At 47.2% G+C, this 14,241-nt stretch overlaps 1 protein-coding gene across 30 annotated transcripts in view; it reads right to left on the bottom strand.

Annotated features, from left to right (window-relative positions):
• The window catches only part of PTK2 (protein tyrosine kinase 2), a 161,894-nt gene that overhangs the window by 13,114 nt on the left and 134,539 nt on the right, over positions 1-14,241 (bottom strand). For all 30 annotated transcript variants that reach the window (XM_075270076.1, XM_075270078.1, XM_075270077.1 and 27 more), the window contains 4 exons: positions 6,322-6,433; positions 4,736-4,822; positions 3,508-3,645; positions 3,250-3,381 (listed from right to left, as the gene is read on the bottom strand). In XM_075270076.1, the coding sequence (XP_075126177.1) occupies positions 3,250-3,381; positions 3,508-3,645; positions 4,736-4,822; positions 6,322-6,433 (469 nt within the window). The remainder of the gene's footprint in view (positions 1-3,249; positions 3,382-3,507; positions 3,646-4,735; positions 4,823-6,321; positions 6,434-14,241) is intronic.

The following is a 14,241-nucleotide window of genomic DNA, read 5'->3' as shown; positions in this document are numbered from 1 at the left end:
GTAGTTATATTCTTGTACATAGGAGCAGTATTATAGTAGTTATATTCTTGTACATAGGAGTAGTATTATAGTAGTTATATTCTTTTACATAGGAGCAGTATTATAGTAGTTATATTATTGTACATAGGAGTAGTATTATAGTAGTTATATTCTTGTACATAGGAGTAGTATTATAGTAGTTATATTCTTGTACATAGGAGTAGTATTATAGTAGTCATATTCTTGTACATAGGAGGTAGTATTATAGTAGTTATATTCTTGTACATAGGAGTAGTATTATAGTAGTTATATTCTTGTACATAGGAGTAGTATTATAGTAGTTCTATTCTTATACATAGGAGGTAGTATTATAGTAGTTATATTCTTGTACATAGGAGTAGTATTATAGTAGTTATATTCTTGTACATAGGAGCAGTATTATAGTAGTTATATTCTTGTACATAGGAGTAGTATTATAGTAGTTCTATTCTTATACATAGGAGGTAGTATTATAGTAGTTATATTCTTGTACATAGGAGCAGTATTATAGTAGTTATATTCTTTTACATAGGAGCAGTATTATAGTAGTTATATTCTTATACATAGGAGGTAGTATTATAGTAGTTGTATTCTTGTACATAGAAGTAGTATTATAGTAGTTATATTCTTATACATAGGAGTAGTATTATAGTAGTTATATTCTTGTACATAGGAGTAGTATTATAGTAGTTATATTCTTGTACATAGGAGTAGTATTATAGTAGTTATATTCTTGTACATAGGAGGTAGTATTATAGTAGTTATATTCTTGTACATAGGAGCAGTATTATAGTAGTTATATTCTTGTACATAGCTGCAGTATTATAGTAGTTATATTCTTGTACATAGCTGCAGTATTATAGTAGATATATTCTTGTACATAGGAGTAGTATTATAGTAGTTATATTCTTGTACATAGGAGCAGTATTATAGTAGTTATATTCTTGTACATAGGAGCAGTATTATAGTAGTTATATTCTTGTACATAGGAGGTAGTATTATAGTAGTTATATTCTTGTACATAGGAGGTAGTATTATAGTAGTTATATTCATGTACATAGGAGCAGTATTATAGTAGTTATATTCTTGTACATAGGAGTAGTATTATAGTAGATATATTCTTGTACATAAGGGCAGTATTATAGTAGTTATATTCTTGTACATAGCTGCAGTATTATAGTAGATATATTCTTGTACATAGGAGTAGTATTATAGTAGTTATATTCTTGTACATAGGAGCAGTATTATAGTAGATATATTCTTGTACATAGGAGTAGTATTATAGTAGTTATATTCTTGTACATAGGAGCAGTATTATAGTAGTTATATTCTTGTACATAGGAGGTAGTATTATAGTAGTTATATTCTTGTACATAGGAGCAGTATTATAGTAGTTATATTCTTGTACATAGGAGTAGTATTATAGTAGTTATATTTTTGTACATAGGAGTAGTATTATAGTAGTTATATTATTGTACATAGGAGGTAGTATTATAGTAGTTATATTATTGTACATAGGAGGTAGTATTATAGTAGTTATATTCTTGTACATAGGAGCAGTATTATAGTAGTTATATTCTTGTACATAGGAGCAGTATTATAGTAGTTATATTCTTGTACATAGGAGCAGTATTATAGTAGTTATATTCTTGTACATAGGAGTAGTATTATAGTAGTTATATTCTTGTACATAGGAGGTAGTATTATAGTAGTTATATTCTTGTACATAGGAGCAGTATTATAGTAGTTATATTCTTGTACATAGGAGGTAGTATTATAGTAGTTATATTCTTGTACATAGGAGGAAGTATTATAGTAGTTATATTCTTGTACATAGGAGGAAGTATTATAGTAGTTATATTCTTGTACATAGGAGCAGTATTATAGTAGTTATATTCTTGTACATAGCTGCAGTATTATAGTAGTTATATTCTTGTACATAGCTGCAGTATTATAGTAGATATATTCTTGTACATAGGAGTAGTATTATAGTAGTTATATTCTTGTACATAGGAGCAGTATTATAGTAGTTATATTCTTGTACATAGGAGCAGTATTATAGTAGTTATATTCTTGTACATAGGAGGTAGTATTATAGTAGTTATATTCTTGTACATAGGAGTAGTATTATAGTAGATATATTCTTGTACATAGGGGCAGTATTATAGTAGTTATATTCTTGTACATAGCTGCAGTATTATAGTAGATATATTCTTGTACATAGGAGTAGTATTATAGTAGTTATATTCTTGTACATAGGAGCAGTATTATAGTAGTTATATTCTTGTACATAGGAGGTAGTATTATAGTAGTTATATTCTTGTACATAGGAGCAGTATTATAGTAGTTATATTCTTGTACATAGGAGTAGTATTATAGTAGTTATATTTTTGTACATAGGAGTAGTATTATAGTAGTTATATTATTGTACATAGGAGGTAGTATTATAGTAGTTATATTCTTGTACATAGGAGCAGTATTATAGTAGTTATATTCTTGTACATAGGAGTAGTATTATAGTAGTTATATTCTTGTACATAGGAGTAGTATTATAGTAGTTATATTCTTGTACATAGGAGTAGTATTATAGTAGTTATATTCTTGTACATAGGAGGTAGTATTATAGTAGTTATATTCTTGTACATAGGGGGCAGTATTATAATAGTTATATTCTTGTATATAGGAGTAGTATTATAGTAGTTATATTCTTGTATATTCTTGTACAGAGGAGTAGTATTATACACAGGAGACAGTTTTATATAGATCTGTGATACTGCCAGGTATAAAGCAGAATTATATGGCACCTACCATAAACCGACCGGAGTCATTAGCGCTGGGTGTATAGTGTGTAAAATAGTAGACACCCGGCAGCTATGGCAGACGCCCGACTCCCGGGCGGCCGCCATAGTTGAACACCCGGCGTCTGCAAACTATTCTCCCAAGGCCCCTGTCTTACAGGTAAGTGACGTTCACATATTTAGGTTATTTGCTGCAGTTCATTGTTCTGGTGGTACCGCATTGGCCCATCACAGTACCAGAGAACAGAAAACACCCAAATGTGAGGGGGCACGCTGGTCTATTTCCTAGGGGTTTTTTTTGAGGAGGGCCCCAGAATTACTTTATCCCACAGGTCCAAGGAACCTCAGTCCATTAGAGTTTAGTCTCTGGATACAACGCTTGTATGCTGCCCTCCATGTAACATATAACACGTGCCGTGTAGATGACACTCACCAGGAATCGCTCTTCTTTCTCCAGCCAGCGCTGATCTTCCTCCATCTCCTGCTGTTGTCGTATTAGATGCTCCTCCATTAAATGTGTGGGTAGAACCTGCCCCAAACACCTCATGTCCAGAGGTCCCGAGTCCTGTGAACATAGAAGGCCATGAAAGGTCTTTACAATCACATCATGTATTATTGAGAATATTTGGCAGTATCAGGTCAATCACTATGGGGTTCTCCGCCATCTTAGTGACCGTTGTTGTCTCCGTACCTCCATATTAGCCTGCCACATGTTGATGTCTTGCGTCCGATGGTTCCAGGAGTCGTGATGATCTAAGACTGTGGCCTGGCCGGGGTAGATATTTCCAGCCATAGAGGGGATTCTGTGGGTAACGGGGTAAGCGGACACCTATGGAGACAGGAGAATGGGAGACACTCATTAAGCCAGGGTTCCCCGAGCTGCTGCTGAACTACAACTCCAAGCACACCCCGACATCCCCAGCCGATGGGAGAGATAATTTTGCAGCAGACTAGGCCTCTATTAATCTCTTGAGTTACGTCTCTATATAGGTAGATCATATCTTCTACTCTAGTCACATTCAAAGCTCCTCCATCTACCAGTTCAGGATCTACACAGCTCATTGTCCCCCGTGCTGCTTAATGTTTTTGCAGATGAGTGCACTAGACAGCAGAGTGCTGGCGCGGTATGTGGGGGAGCACGCACAGCTTGCAGAATTGTCGTTGCAGCTTTGGATGTGACTGGAGCAGAAGACATGATGTAACACAACTAAAATGTTTACAAGGTCATAGAAAGATTTACTACCTGTGGCGTTTACTACTCTGGCATGACTAAGAGGAACATACGGCTGAACCCAGGCAGCACTTACATAATCAGGCAGTTCCCCTTCCCCCTCACATGCACACACAGCGGCGAGGATCCTCTCTCATGTTACACGCGTGTTTCGGCTCGCCCGAGCTGCTAATAGGGTCTAACCCACATACCACAACATGCTCTGCAATCCCAGTTCCGATTAGTAAAGGTTTCCAGGCGGTGACATAAAGTGACGCACCCTGACTGTGCACAGAATAGGAATCGACTGGGAATGGAGGGATTAAAGGGGAAGGCTAACCCCTCTCTGTGTGCCACTAGTGCATGCTGGGAGTTGTAGTCTCCAATGGAAACGTCTATTCCATAAACTGCTCCCTATACCGGGGGACCCATTTTGGCACGTGAGGAGGCGGCGATACTAGGATGGTTCCAACCCCGGCTCAAGCAATTGGAACCAGCACCCGGACCCCAAACTGCATCGCCGCAGGGGGGCCCCCAAAACACAAGTAGTACCCCTGAACGTGGGAGAGGAGGGAAGACGAAGACCAACATAGTATAAACTTAGAAAAGAGAAATCTATTCCCCCTCCCCCAGAAACAGCACCACTTCAAGGAACAGGCCACGCCTGGTATTGCAGCTCAGCAGAGGCGCCGATAACCTTATACATTACCTGGTAGTGGTTTGGCTGCACCATGTGCTGAGGACTGGGGAAGAAACCTTCGCTGGACCTCGGGCTCGGATATCCGGGTCTGCTGGGCTGCAATCCAAAAACAGAGAAGAATAAGCAGAGGTCACTGTGTAACCCAAGACAGGCGGCGGACATGTGGGGGGACGCGTCACATCAGCAGCTGTCCCCTAGGACACCCAGTGCAGGGGGTGATGGGACAGGTGCACAGACCACAAGGGTGACCCTTAACCTCTGAGATGTATTCCTATCAATAAACAGCTCAGCCGCTCCGCCCTATCAGGACCCTTCACCTCATACAACTGTTCAAGTTACTCAAGTACCGGGGTCAAGGGTCAGAAATGCCCCCGTGCAGGCAGAACAAGTGTCTGGCTTGTGTACTAGTGATCAAAGAACTGCAGCACCCACTACAGGGGAGACGTGGTATTACAAGATAGTGCTGAAGGCTTTACATTCATCGTCACATGGCACAGCAGCAGCTCAGTCCCATTCAAGTGATTGGGACTGAACCGCAATACCAAGCACAGCCACTATGCAACGTACTGCGCTATATTTGGCACCCGGGACAGCTTTAAGATCCAGAAATCCCTTTAAGGAATTCTGTGTTGTTGTTTTTTTGGAGAGGGAGTGTGATGTCCTCTGATGTCCAGGGTGGTGATCTCTTGGCCAGAGTCTCTCTATTGTACAGGCAGACTATGATTCGGATGGCCAATGTGTAATACTTCACTTCTCCTGTGGAGGTGCTACAGGGAAATAGATCCCCCCACATTACAGCCCATTGCTGGGGGTCCCAAGAGGCGGACATTGTGATGTACCTATTGGCCAACTAGATCTCTATCCTATCCTGGGCATCTTTAGTGGCGCCCCGTCCCATTTTTTTTCCATTTTGCACCACCCGTCCCCTTCCCGTTGTGTAAACGCCAATATCTTAAAATGAACATAAAAAAAAACTTGAATGTTCTTGTTATTTTCGCTGCGGTGACGGCTCCTGACATCAGGACAGCGGCTTCCTGAGAGGAAACTCTGCAGCCGATAGAAAAACTATGAATATATACAGGAGAAAATGTCAGCGCGGGAAGTTATAAGAGTCTCGCTTGGGGCTGAGACGAGGTTTTATTACGTACCGCTTTATCTAGCACCTGTTTCCAGCAGATATTTCCAATATGGTGACGGGCGACTCCACGTAATACCAAAGCACAGTATAGTGGCTATGCGTGACATTGAAGCTCAGGACTATTCATTTGAATGGGACTGAGCTGATGTCATCGGTACAAGGACTAGGCTGGTCTCTTTGAGCAGCTGATCCGCCATTGATCACATATTGAGGATCTGTCCCAAGATAGTCCATCAATATGAGAGTCTCTCCTTTAAGACATAGCGGTCTGTGCACCCCCAGTTGTTGGGGCAGTACAAATATCTGCGGTTGCAAATCGCCCGATCAGAAGCTGCTCAGCCATGTTGGAAGGGTATGGGGGTGAAAGTTCAATACTAATCTTGTACCCCTAAATATGTAAAATCCCATTTATTTCACAATATAATAAAATACTCCCCCCCCCTTACAAGTGACTGACCTTTGGTGGGGCCTCGTCGGAGCCCCCTGAATCCCAGGACACGGTCACCTGCCTCCTGGACTCCATCCTCATCCGCTCCTCCTGCTGAAGCTTCTCCTCTTCTAGTATCGTACTGAAAAATACAAAGAGACGGAGACTATGGATGGCGGGCGGCGAGAGAATGTTACGGGGAGGGTCAGCTGTCACTGTGTGTCCTACAGAGGAAGCCCCCTCCCCCTCCGCTACAGTATACGGGACTATCTGTGTGCGACGAGAATATCACAAGCAAGATGGAGACGGAGGCAGGTGAGAAACAGAAAACCATAAATCCATCTGTCTAACGCAGCAAAAGAAAGGAACAGCAGGAGAGGAGCAAGTGCTCGAAGCCACAGAGAGGACGAGAGGTACAGCAGGGCGGTAGAGAGAAGGTGACGGGTACAGCAGGGCGGTAGAGAGAAGGTGACGGGTACAGCAGGGCGGTAGAGAGAAGGTGACGGGTACAGCAGGGCGGTAGAGAGAAGGTGACGGGTACAGCAGGGCGGTAGAGAGAAGGTGACGGGTACAGCAGGGCGGTAGAGAGAAGGTGACGGGTAAAGCAGGGCGGTAGAGAGAAGGTGTTAGGTACAGCAGGGCGGTAGAGAGAAGGTGACGGGTACAGCAGGGCGGTAGAGAGAAGGCGACAGGTACAGCAGGGCGGTAGAGAGAAGGTGACGGGTACAGCAGGGCGGTAGAGAGAAGGTGACGGGTACAGCAGGGCGGTAGAGAGAAGGTGACGGTACAGCAGGGCGGTAGAGAGAAGGTGTTAGGTACAGCAGGGCGGTAGAGAGAAGGTGACAGGTACAGCAGGGCGGTAGAGAGAAGGTGACAGGTACAGCAGGGCGGTAGAGAGAAGGTGACAGGTACAGCAGGGCGGTAGAGAGAAGGTGACAGGTACAGCAGGGCGGTAGAGAGAAGGTGACAGGTACAGCAGGGCGGTAGAGAGAAGGTGACGGGCACAGCAGGGCGGTATAGAGAAGGTGACGGGCACAGCAGGGCGGTAGAGAGAAGGTGACGGGTACAGCAGGGCGGTATAGAGAAGGAGCCGGGTACAGCAGGGCGGTAGAGAGAAGGTGACGGGTACAGCAGGGCGGTAGAGAGAAGGTGACAGGTACAGCAGGGCGGTAGAGAGAAGGTGACGGTACAGAGAAGGGTCGGGTACAGCAGGGCGGTAGAGAGAAGGTGACGGGTACAGCAGGGCGGTAGAGAGAAGGCATCAGGTACAGCAGGGCGGTAGAGAGAAGGTGACAGGTACAGCAGGGCGGTAGAGAGAAGGTGACAGGTACAGCAGGGCGGTAGAGAGAAGGTGACAGGTACAGCAGGGCGGTAGAGAGAAGGTGACAGGTACAGCAGGGCGGTAGAGAGAAGGTGACAGGTACAGCAGGGCGGTAGAGAGAAGGTGACGGGTACAGCAGGGCGGTAGAGAGAAGGTGACGGGTACAGCAGGGCGGTAGAGAGAAGGTGACGGGTACAGCAGGGCGGTAGAGAGAAGGTGACAGGTACAGCAGGGCGGTAGAGAGAAGGTGACAGGTACAGCAGGGCGGTATAGAGAAGGTGACAGGTACAGCAGGGCGGTATAGAGAAGGAGCCAGGTACAGCAGGGCGGTAGAAAGAAGGTGACAGGTACAGCAGGGCGGTAGAGAGAAGGTGACAGGTACAGCAGGGCGGTAGAGAGAAGGTGACAGGTACAGCAGGGCGGTAGAGAGAAGGTGACAGGTACAGCAGGGCGGTAGAGAGAAGGTGACGGGTACAGCAGGGCGGTAGAGAGAAGGTGACAGGTAAAGAAGGGCGGTAGAAAGAGGTCGGGTACAGCAGGGCGGTAGAGAGAAGGTGACAGGTACAGCAGGGCGGTAGAGAGAAGGTGACAGGTACAGCAGGGCGGTAGAGAGAAGGTGACAGGTACAGCAGGGCGGTAGAGAGAAGGTGACAGGTACAGCAGGGCGGTAGAGAGAAGGTGACAGGTACAGCAGGGCGGTAGAGAGAAGGAGCCAGGTACAGCAGGGCGGTAGAGAGAAGGTGACAGGTACAGCAGGGCGGTAGAGAGAAGGTGACGGGCACAGCAGGATGGTAGAGAGAAGGTGACGGGCACAGCAGGGCGGTATAGAGAAGGTGACAGGTACAGCAGGGCGGTAGAGAGAAGGTGACGGGTACAGCAGGGCGGTAGAGAGAAGGCGTCAGGTACAGCAGGGTGGTAGAGAGGTGGTGACGGGTACAGCAGGGCGGTAGAGAGAAGGTGACGGGTACAGCAGGGCGGTAGAGAGAAGGTGACGGGTACAGCAGGGCGGTAGAGAGAAGGTGACGGGTACAGCAGGGCCGGTAGAGAGAAGGCGTCAGGTACAGCAGGGCGGTAGAGAGAAGGCGTCAGGTACAGCAGGGCGGTAGAGAGAAGGCGTCAGGTACAGCAGGGCAGAAAAGGCAGCACCACATTCAGGACAAAAGAGGAGAAGTCTCCATGTTCAGCAGGGAATGTGATGTTTGGCGATGCCATGTAAGACAGCAGAGACAGCGCCAGGTGCAGGAGGGCCATATAGAGAAGGCACCGGCTATAACAGAACAAAAGGTCCCTGCTGCAGCACCAAACACAGCAGAGCAGAAACTGGGGAACATCTTGTCACTTGAAAAAGCATTAGAGACACAATGGCGCTTTATCGTCACCCAGGGCTGCAGACAAGCAATAAACTACATGGCAGTAAATGATAAATTCAACTCTGCTACATCTGAACATTCCCAATACAAAGTGAGTCATAAACCTGCGTCCATAACTTACCGGGGCCGTGCAGAGAGGCTAACGTGACAATGTGGATGTGGGCTCGCAGCTGCCGCCTCCCCGCTCTGCTATGTGGATTGTTAATGTTGGACGGGAGCCATCACTGCAGACACTTTAAGAGAAGGCCTGGAATCTCTCTGGTGACATGAAAGCTCCTGCACGTCCTAGACAAGGCCACTAAATCCCAGATGTGGCGCAGCCTCGCCCCGTCACTGCCCTGCCGAGGAGCCTCTTGACGTGACATTATCTGCGGCCGGGTCTGAGCCCCCCAAGCAGTGAATCAGAATTTCCCATATTACTCATGTAGAGGAGGAGACAGCAATGACTTCCCTTGTTGGAAAGCTTCTATAGCGTCCCCCGTATGCGCGATGTGACGAGAAGCCTCCGTCCTGCAGACCATAACACACACACTCTGCTGCGCGGCGGCGCTGACACAACTCCGCATGCCTGACATGCCTTCCAGACGTCCTCACACGGGTTTTCCGGATGGATGTAAATAATCGCCGTGGAATGTAAATCTCCGCATCTTTCCTCTACATTTCTCAGGATCAACTTTCCAGATTTTCAAGATCTCTGTTTGCTGCCAGTGAAAGGAAACCATTCTATATACAATCTATGTCCTGCTGAATACTCACAGCTGAGGGTTTGTTACAATTGTATCCAGGACAGACAATGCTCTGGGAGCTAAACAGCCTGGACTCGGGGAGATACATTGTAACAAAGCGATCATGAAAGGAGAGAAATTTGTGTTACCGATTGCTTCAGCTTACAGACAACTGTAACCAACCCTCAGCTGTGACAAGTACGTATACTGTGGGGGTTTATGGCGCCCAAAGGTATATAAGGAATATTTCTTTTTACTGACAGCAAGCAGAGATCTTGGAATATAAAATCGCTATAGCGGTGGCTGCACCCACCGGACAAGTGTCGGACCCCCTCCCCCTAGATCGCTATAGCGGTGCACCCACCGGACAAGTGTCGGACCCCCTCCCCCACATATTATATATAGATCGCTATAGCGGTGCACCCACCAGTGTTGGACCCCCTCCCCCACACATGCACCCACCAGTGTCGGACCCCCTCCCCCACACATGCACCCACCAGTGTCGGACCCCCTCCCCCACATATTATATATAAATCGCTATAGCGGCGGCTGCACCCACCAGTGTCGGACCCCCTCCCCCACACATTATATATAAATTGCTATAGCGGTGGCTGCGCCCACCAGTGTCGGACCCCCTCCCCCACACATGCACCCACCAGTGTCGGACCCCCTCCCCCACATATTATATATAAATCGCTATAGCGGCGGCTGCACCCACCAGTGTCGGACCCCCTCCCCCACACATTATATATAAATTGCTATAGCGGTGGCTGCGCCCACCAGTGTCGGACCCCCTCCCCCACATATTATTATATATAAATTGCTATAGCGGTGGCTGCGCCCACCAGTGTCGGACCCCCTCCCCCACATTATACATATATCGCTATAGCGGCGGCTGCGCCCACCAGTGTCGGACCCCCTCCCCCACACATTATAAATAACGCCAGAGCCCAGGATGTGGAGCGAGGGACCCCGAGCCATGGGAGAGCTCTGGCCTCTCGTCTCCAGCTGCTGAATAACTTATCCCGGCACAGAATAATAGGACCCGGGGCCAAGGAGTCACATTGTGACATTTTCCCAAACGCGGTATTTTTAGCTACAGACAAGACTGATTTAATGACCGGTTTTTGGCAATAAGATGCAGGGGAGGAACTGAACGTGGCTGATAGCAAAGCGAGACAATGTGACAATACTGAGAAGCCAATCCCTGTATATCGGTATTAACCAGATCTGGTGGCGGATTATCAAATGGTCAGAGTCTGTGCCATATACCTGACCCCCTTAAACATGGCCCCATAGATTATCCTATTTATACTTCAAAGAAGTGCTCGGTCCTCCCCTATAGTGATCAACCATTACCTAATACTATGCTGCCATATCCTGCTCACGTAATGCTGCTATACTGTGCTGTACAGATTAATGCCGCCATAATGTATGGCCTTATTCCCATGTCCTATGTGGAGCCGTAAGAGACAGCGTTTTGGCAGTAAAGCTGCACTCTTGGGACAATGCTGAGGTTACATGAAGCCCCAGGGATTGAGCCCCAATTTCCGGAATACCCCCAGATTACCAATTCAGATGACCGCAGAATCCGACAGACAGAGCAGCCATCCTGGGGTCACTGGTCACAGCTGTGCGAGCTGCAGTGTAAAGCAAGGACAGAAGCCAGAGCAACGCATAAGACAAGAGGAAGATGTCAGATGACCTCGCACAAAGCAGCGATACTGGGGTCACTGACTATAGCCGGCACCTCAGGGAACAGCGCTGCAGTGTAAAGCATGGGGCAGGAGTCTGGGGGACACCGGGGTCACCGATCATAACCAGATATAAAACAGCCAAGAAAAGACTGAAGCAAATAATAACCCTAAGATCTTTAGGAACTCTGCCTCAAAATCTGCTGCAAATTCCTCTATGTGAACCGGTTCCAGGACCCCCAAATGGTCGCACCCACCACATGGCTGCACTCCTCCTCCCTACATGGCTGCATTCATCAACCCCCCACCACATGGCTGCACCCCCCCACAATGCTGCATTTTCCAACCCGCCACATGGCTGCACCCGCCCCACACAAGGCTGCATCCCCTCCCCCCTACAAGGCTACAACCCCTGCAAGGCTGCGTTCTCCAACCCCCACATGGCTGCACCCCCTCCCCCCACAAGGCTGCACCCTTCACATGGCTACATCCCCCCCCCCACAAGGCTGCATCCCCTCCCCCCTACAAGGCTGCAACCCCTGCAAGGCTGCATTATTCAACCCCTGCAAGGCTGCACCCCCCCCCCCCCCCACACACACACACAAGGCTGCACCCTTCACATGGCTACATTCCCCCCCCCCCCCCCAAGGCTGCATTCTCCCCACATGGCTGCATCCCCTCCCCCCACAAGGCTGCATTCTCCAACCCCCCACAAGGCTGCACCCCTCTCCCCGCAAGGCTGCACCCCTGTCTCTTCCAAATCTCATAAAAGTTAAAAAAAAATTATAATTTTTTTAATGAGCCAAAGAAGAAAATTTCCATAATAAGACGTCTTGTACTGGACATGTAACGTCTGCAGTCTTGGCTTCTTCCTATGAAATCCAAGATGTGGAATGTCTCAGAAGTGTTTATCCGTGAACGCAGGCGATTGCGCTAATTGACAGGAAACAGAACAAGTGGATCTTCAGGCAGATTCCTCCGAAATCTCACAAGAGGCCTCATTCAGGGCCGGGGAGCGGACCCCCGAAGAAAGGGGTGAGAGCACAAGATGCCCATTGATCCAAAGGAGAGGAAACTTGTACAGAGACACGAGAAGACGCGAAGACGACGAGCGCGGTCACGGGTTCTGCTTTTATCGGATTAGTCGACAAGTTATTTTACAAATTTGATTTTAATGAAATCGAGAAGGGGAATTGGATCTTACGAGACGTCTTAGGACAGGACATTTAATTTACAAGATAATTCGAAGAAATATATAGCGCCCATCCCAATGTCACGTCTACACGGCGAGAGGAGACAAAGGCACTGCTGGGACCAAATGTAGTATCACATGGTACGTGAAGATGTAGCAGAGCCGATCCAGTCTATATATATCCATCTATCTATAGGGTGTCAGAGGAGCAGAACAACGGACGGCTACATTCTGTTTAGCTGAAAGCACCAGATGAAAGCAGACGGGCCGACTCGTAGAGACTCTAACGCAGATGTGGGCCCAGTCTCAGCTAGCCGGAAGCTGGCAAATGTAAGACGTCTCCCAGCCAGATAGGCAAAATAGACCCCACAGGTACCACAATGCCATACTAGAGGATCACATCAACTCTGCTACATATGTACAGCACCACATGATCAGATGAGCTACATACATACAGAATATCATGTAAAGCAGGGGTAGGGAACGTACGGCTCTCCAGCTGTTGCAAAACTACAACTCCCAGCATGCATACTGGCTCTGCTGTTCTTGGAACTCCCATGGAAGTGAATGGAGCATGATGGGAGTTGTAGTTTCACAGCAGCTGGAGAGCCGAAGGTTCCCTATCCCTGATGTAAAGGATTTGACCACTGCAGCGAACCCGAAACTGTCCTGACCATCTCCATGTACCCAAATATACCCAATATTTAGTGTTTCATGAACCCGAGATCTTGGGATTCACCCGGTGCAGGTCCCACAAGGCACTTTAGGAGATGAGCAGGAAACCTTACCGGCACCTCAGAGTGTTAACTGTCGAGTTCCTGCATTTTATTTCAATAAAAGTGGTATAAAATAGTCACAAAAATAAAAGAACACTCCTCTGTGGTTCCCTGCCACGGCCTCAATACCAGCGGGCTTCTTGCTACAACCTCGCTCCCAAAGGTCAATCCCTATTTGCGTGAATGGTAGCGGACTTGCAGTACCCAGGAACGGCCACTACACAGAGAACAGCGCTGCGCTGTTATCAGCAGATCATAGGAGTCCTGGGAGTTGGATCTCCCCGACCTAATAATACAAGTGACCTATCCTAGCCATAGCTCATCCATATCTAAATCCTGATAAATACCTTTTATGCCTTACTTTCATTGATAATTTATAAAGATATCTCCTCGGTACGTCTCACGAGCTCCAGCAAGACCCAGCACATGGCCCAGTAACAGGCTATAAGACAACTGGCTGCAGCAGGAGCCTCTCCCTCCCCTGTCTGCAGAATGTTATAAGAGGGTTGTACGGACAAGGACACTTGTCCACAAGATAGGAGATAAGAATTTGATTGTTGGGGGTCCGACTGCCAAAAGTCTCCCTTAAGTCTCTTTGCTCTTGTTTGACCGTAATGGTGCTCAGGTCACAAGGAGAGCAGCAGACTGATAAGAGATGATCACACTCTCTGAGTACTGGTATCACTCATTTCTAGGTTTGGTGCTCCTTTAAGAGCCGGGACCTGCACCCCCACTCAGGTCTACCCCCGCACTGTCGGCCTGCTCAGTATTCACAGTGACATACGCCCGCCATACCGCTTGTTGTAAATATTTAATGCTCCAGCAGCGCAAATGAACGACGGGAGAACGTAGGATAAATCTTCAGGGGCCGC

Source organism: Leptodactylus fuscus, chromosome 4, assembly GCF_031893055.1.
Source record: "Leptodactylus fuscus isolate aLepFus1 chromosome 4, aLepFus1.hap2, whole genome shotgun sequence".
In the NCBI taxonomy this organism is placed as follows: Eukaryota; Metazoa; Chordata; class Amphibia; order Anura; family Leptodactylidae; genus Leptodactylus; species Leptodactylus fuscus.
This window is presented reverse-complemented; position numbering and strand designations above follow the sequence as displayed.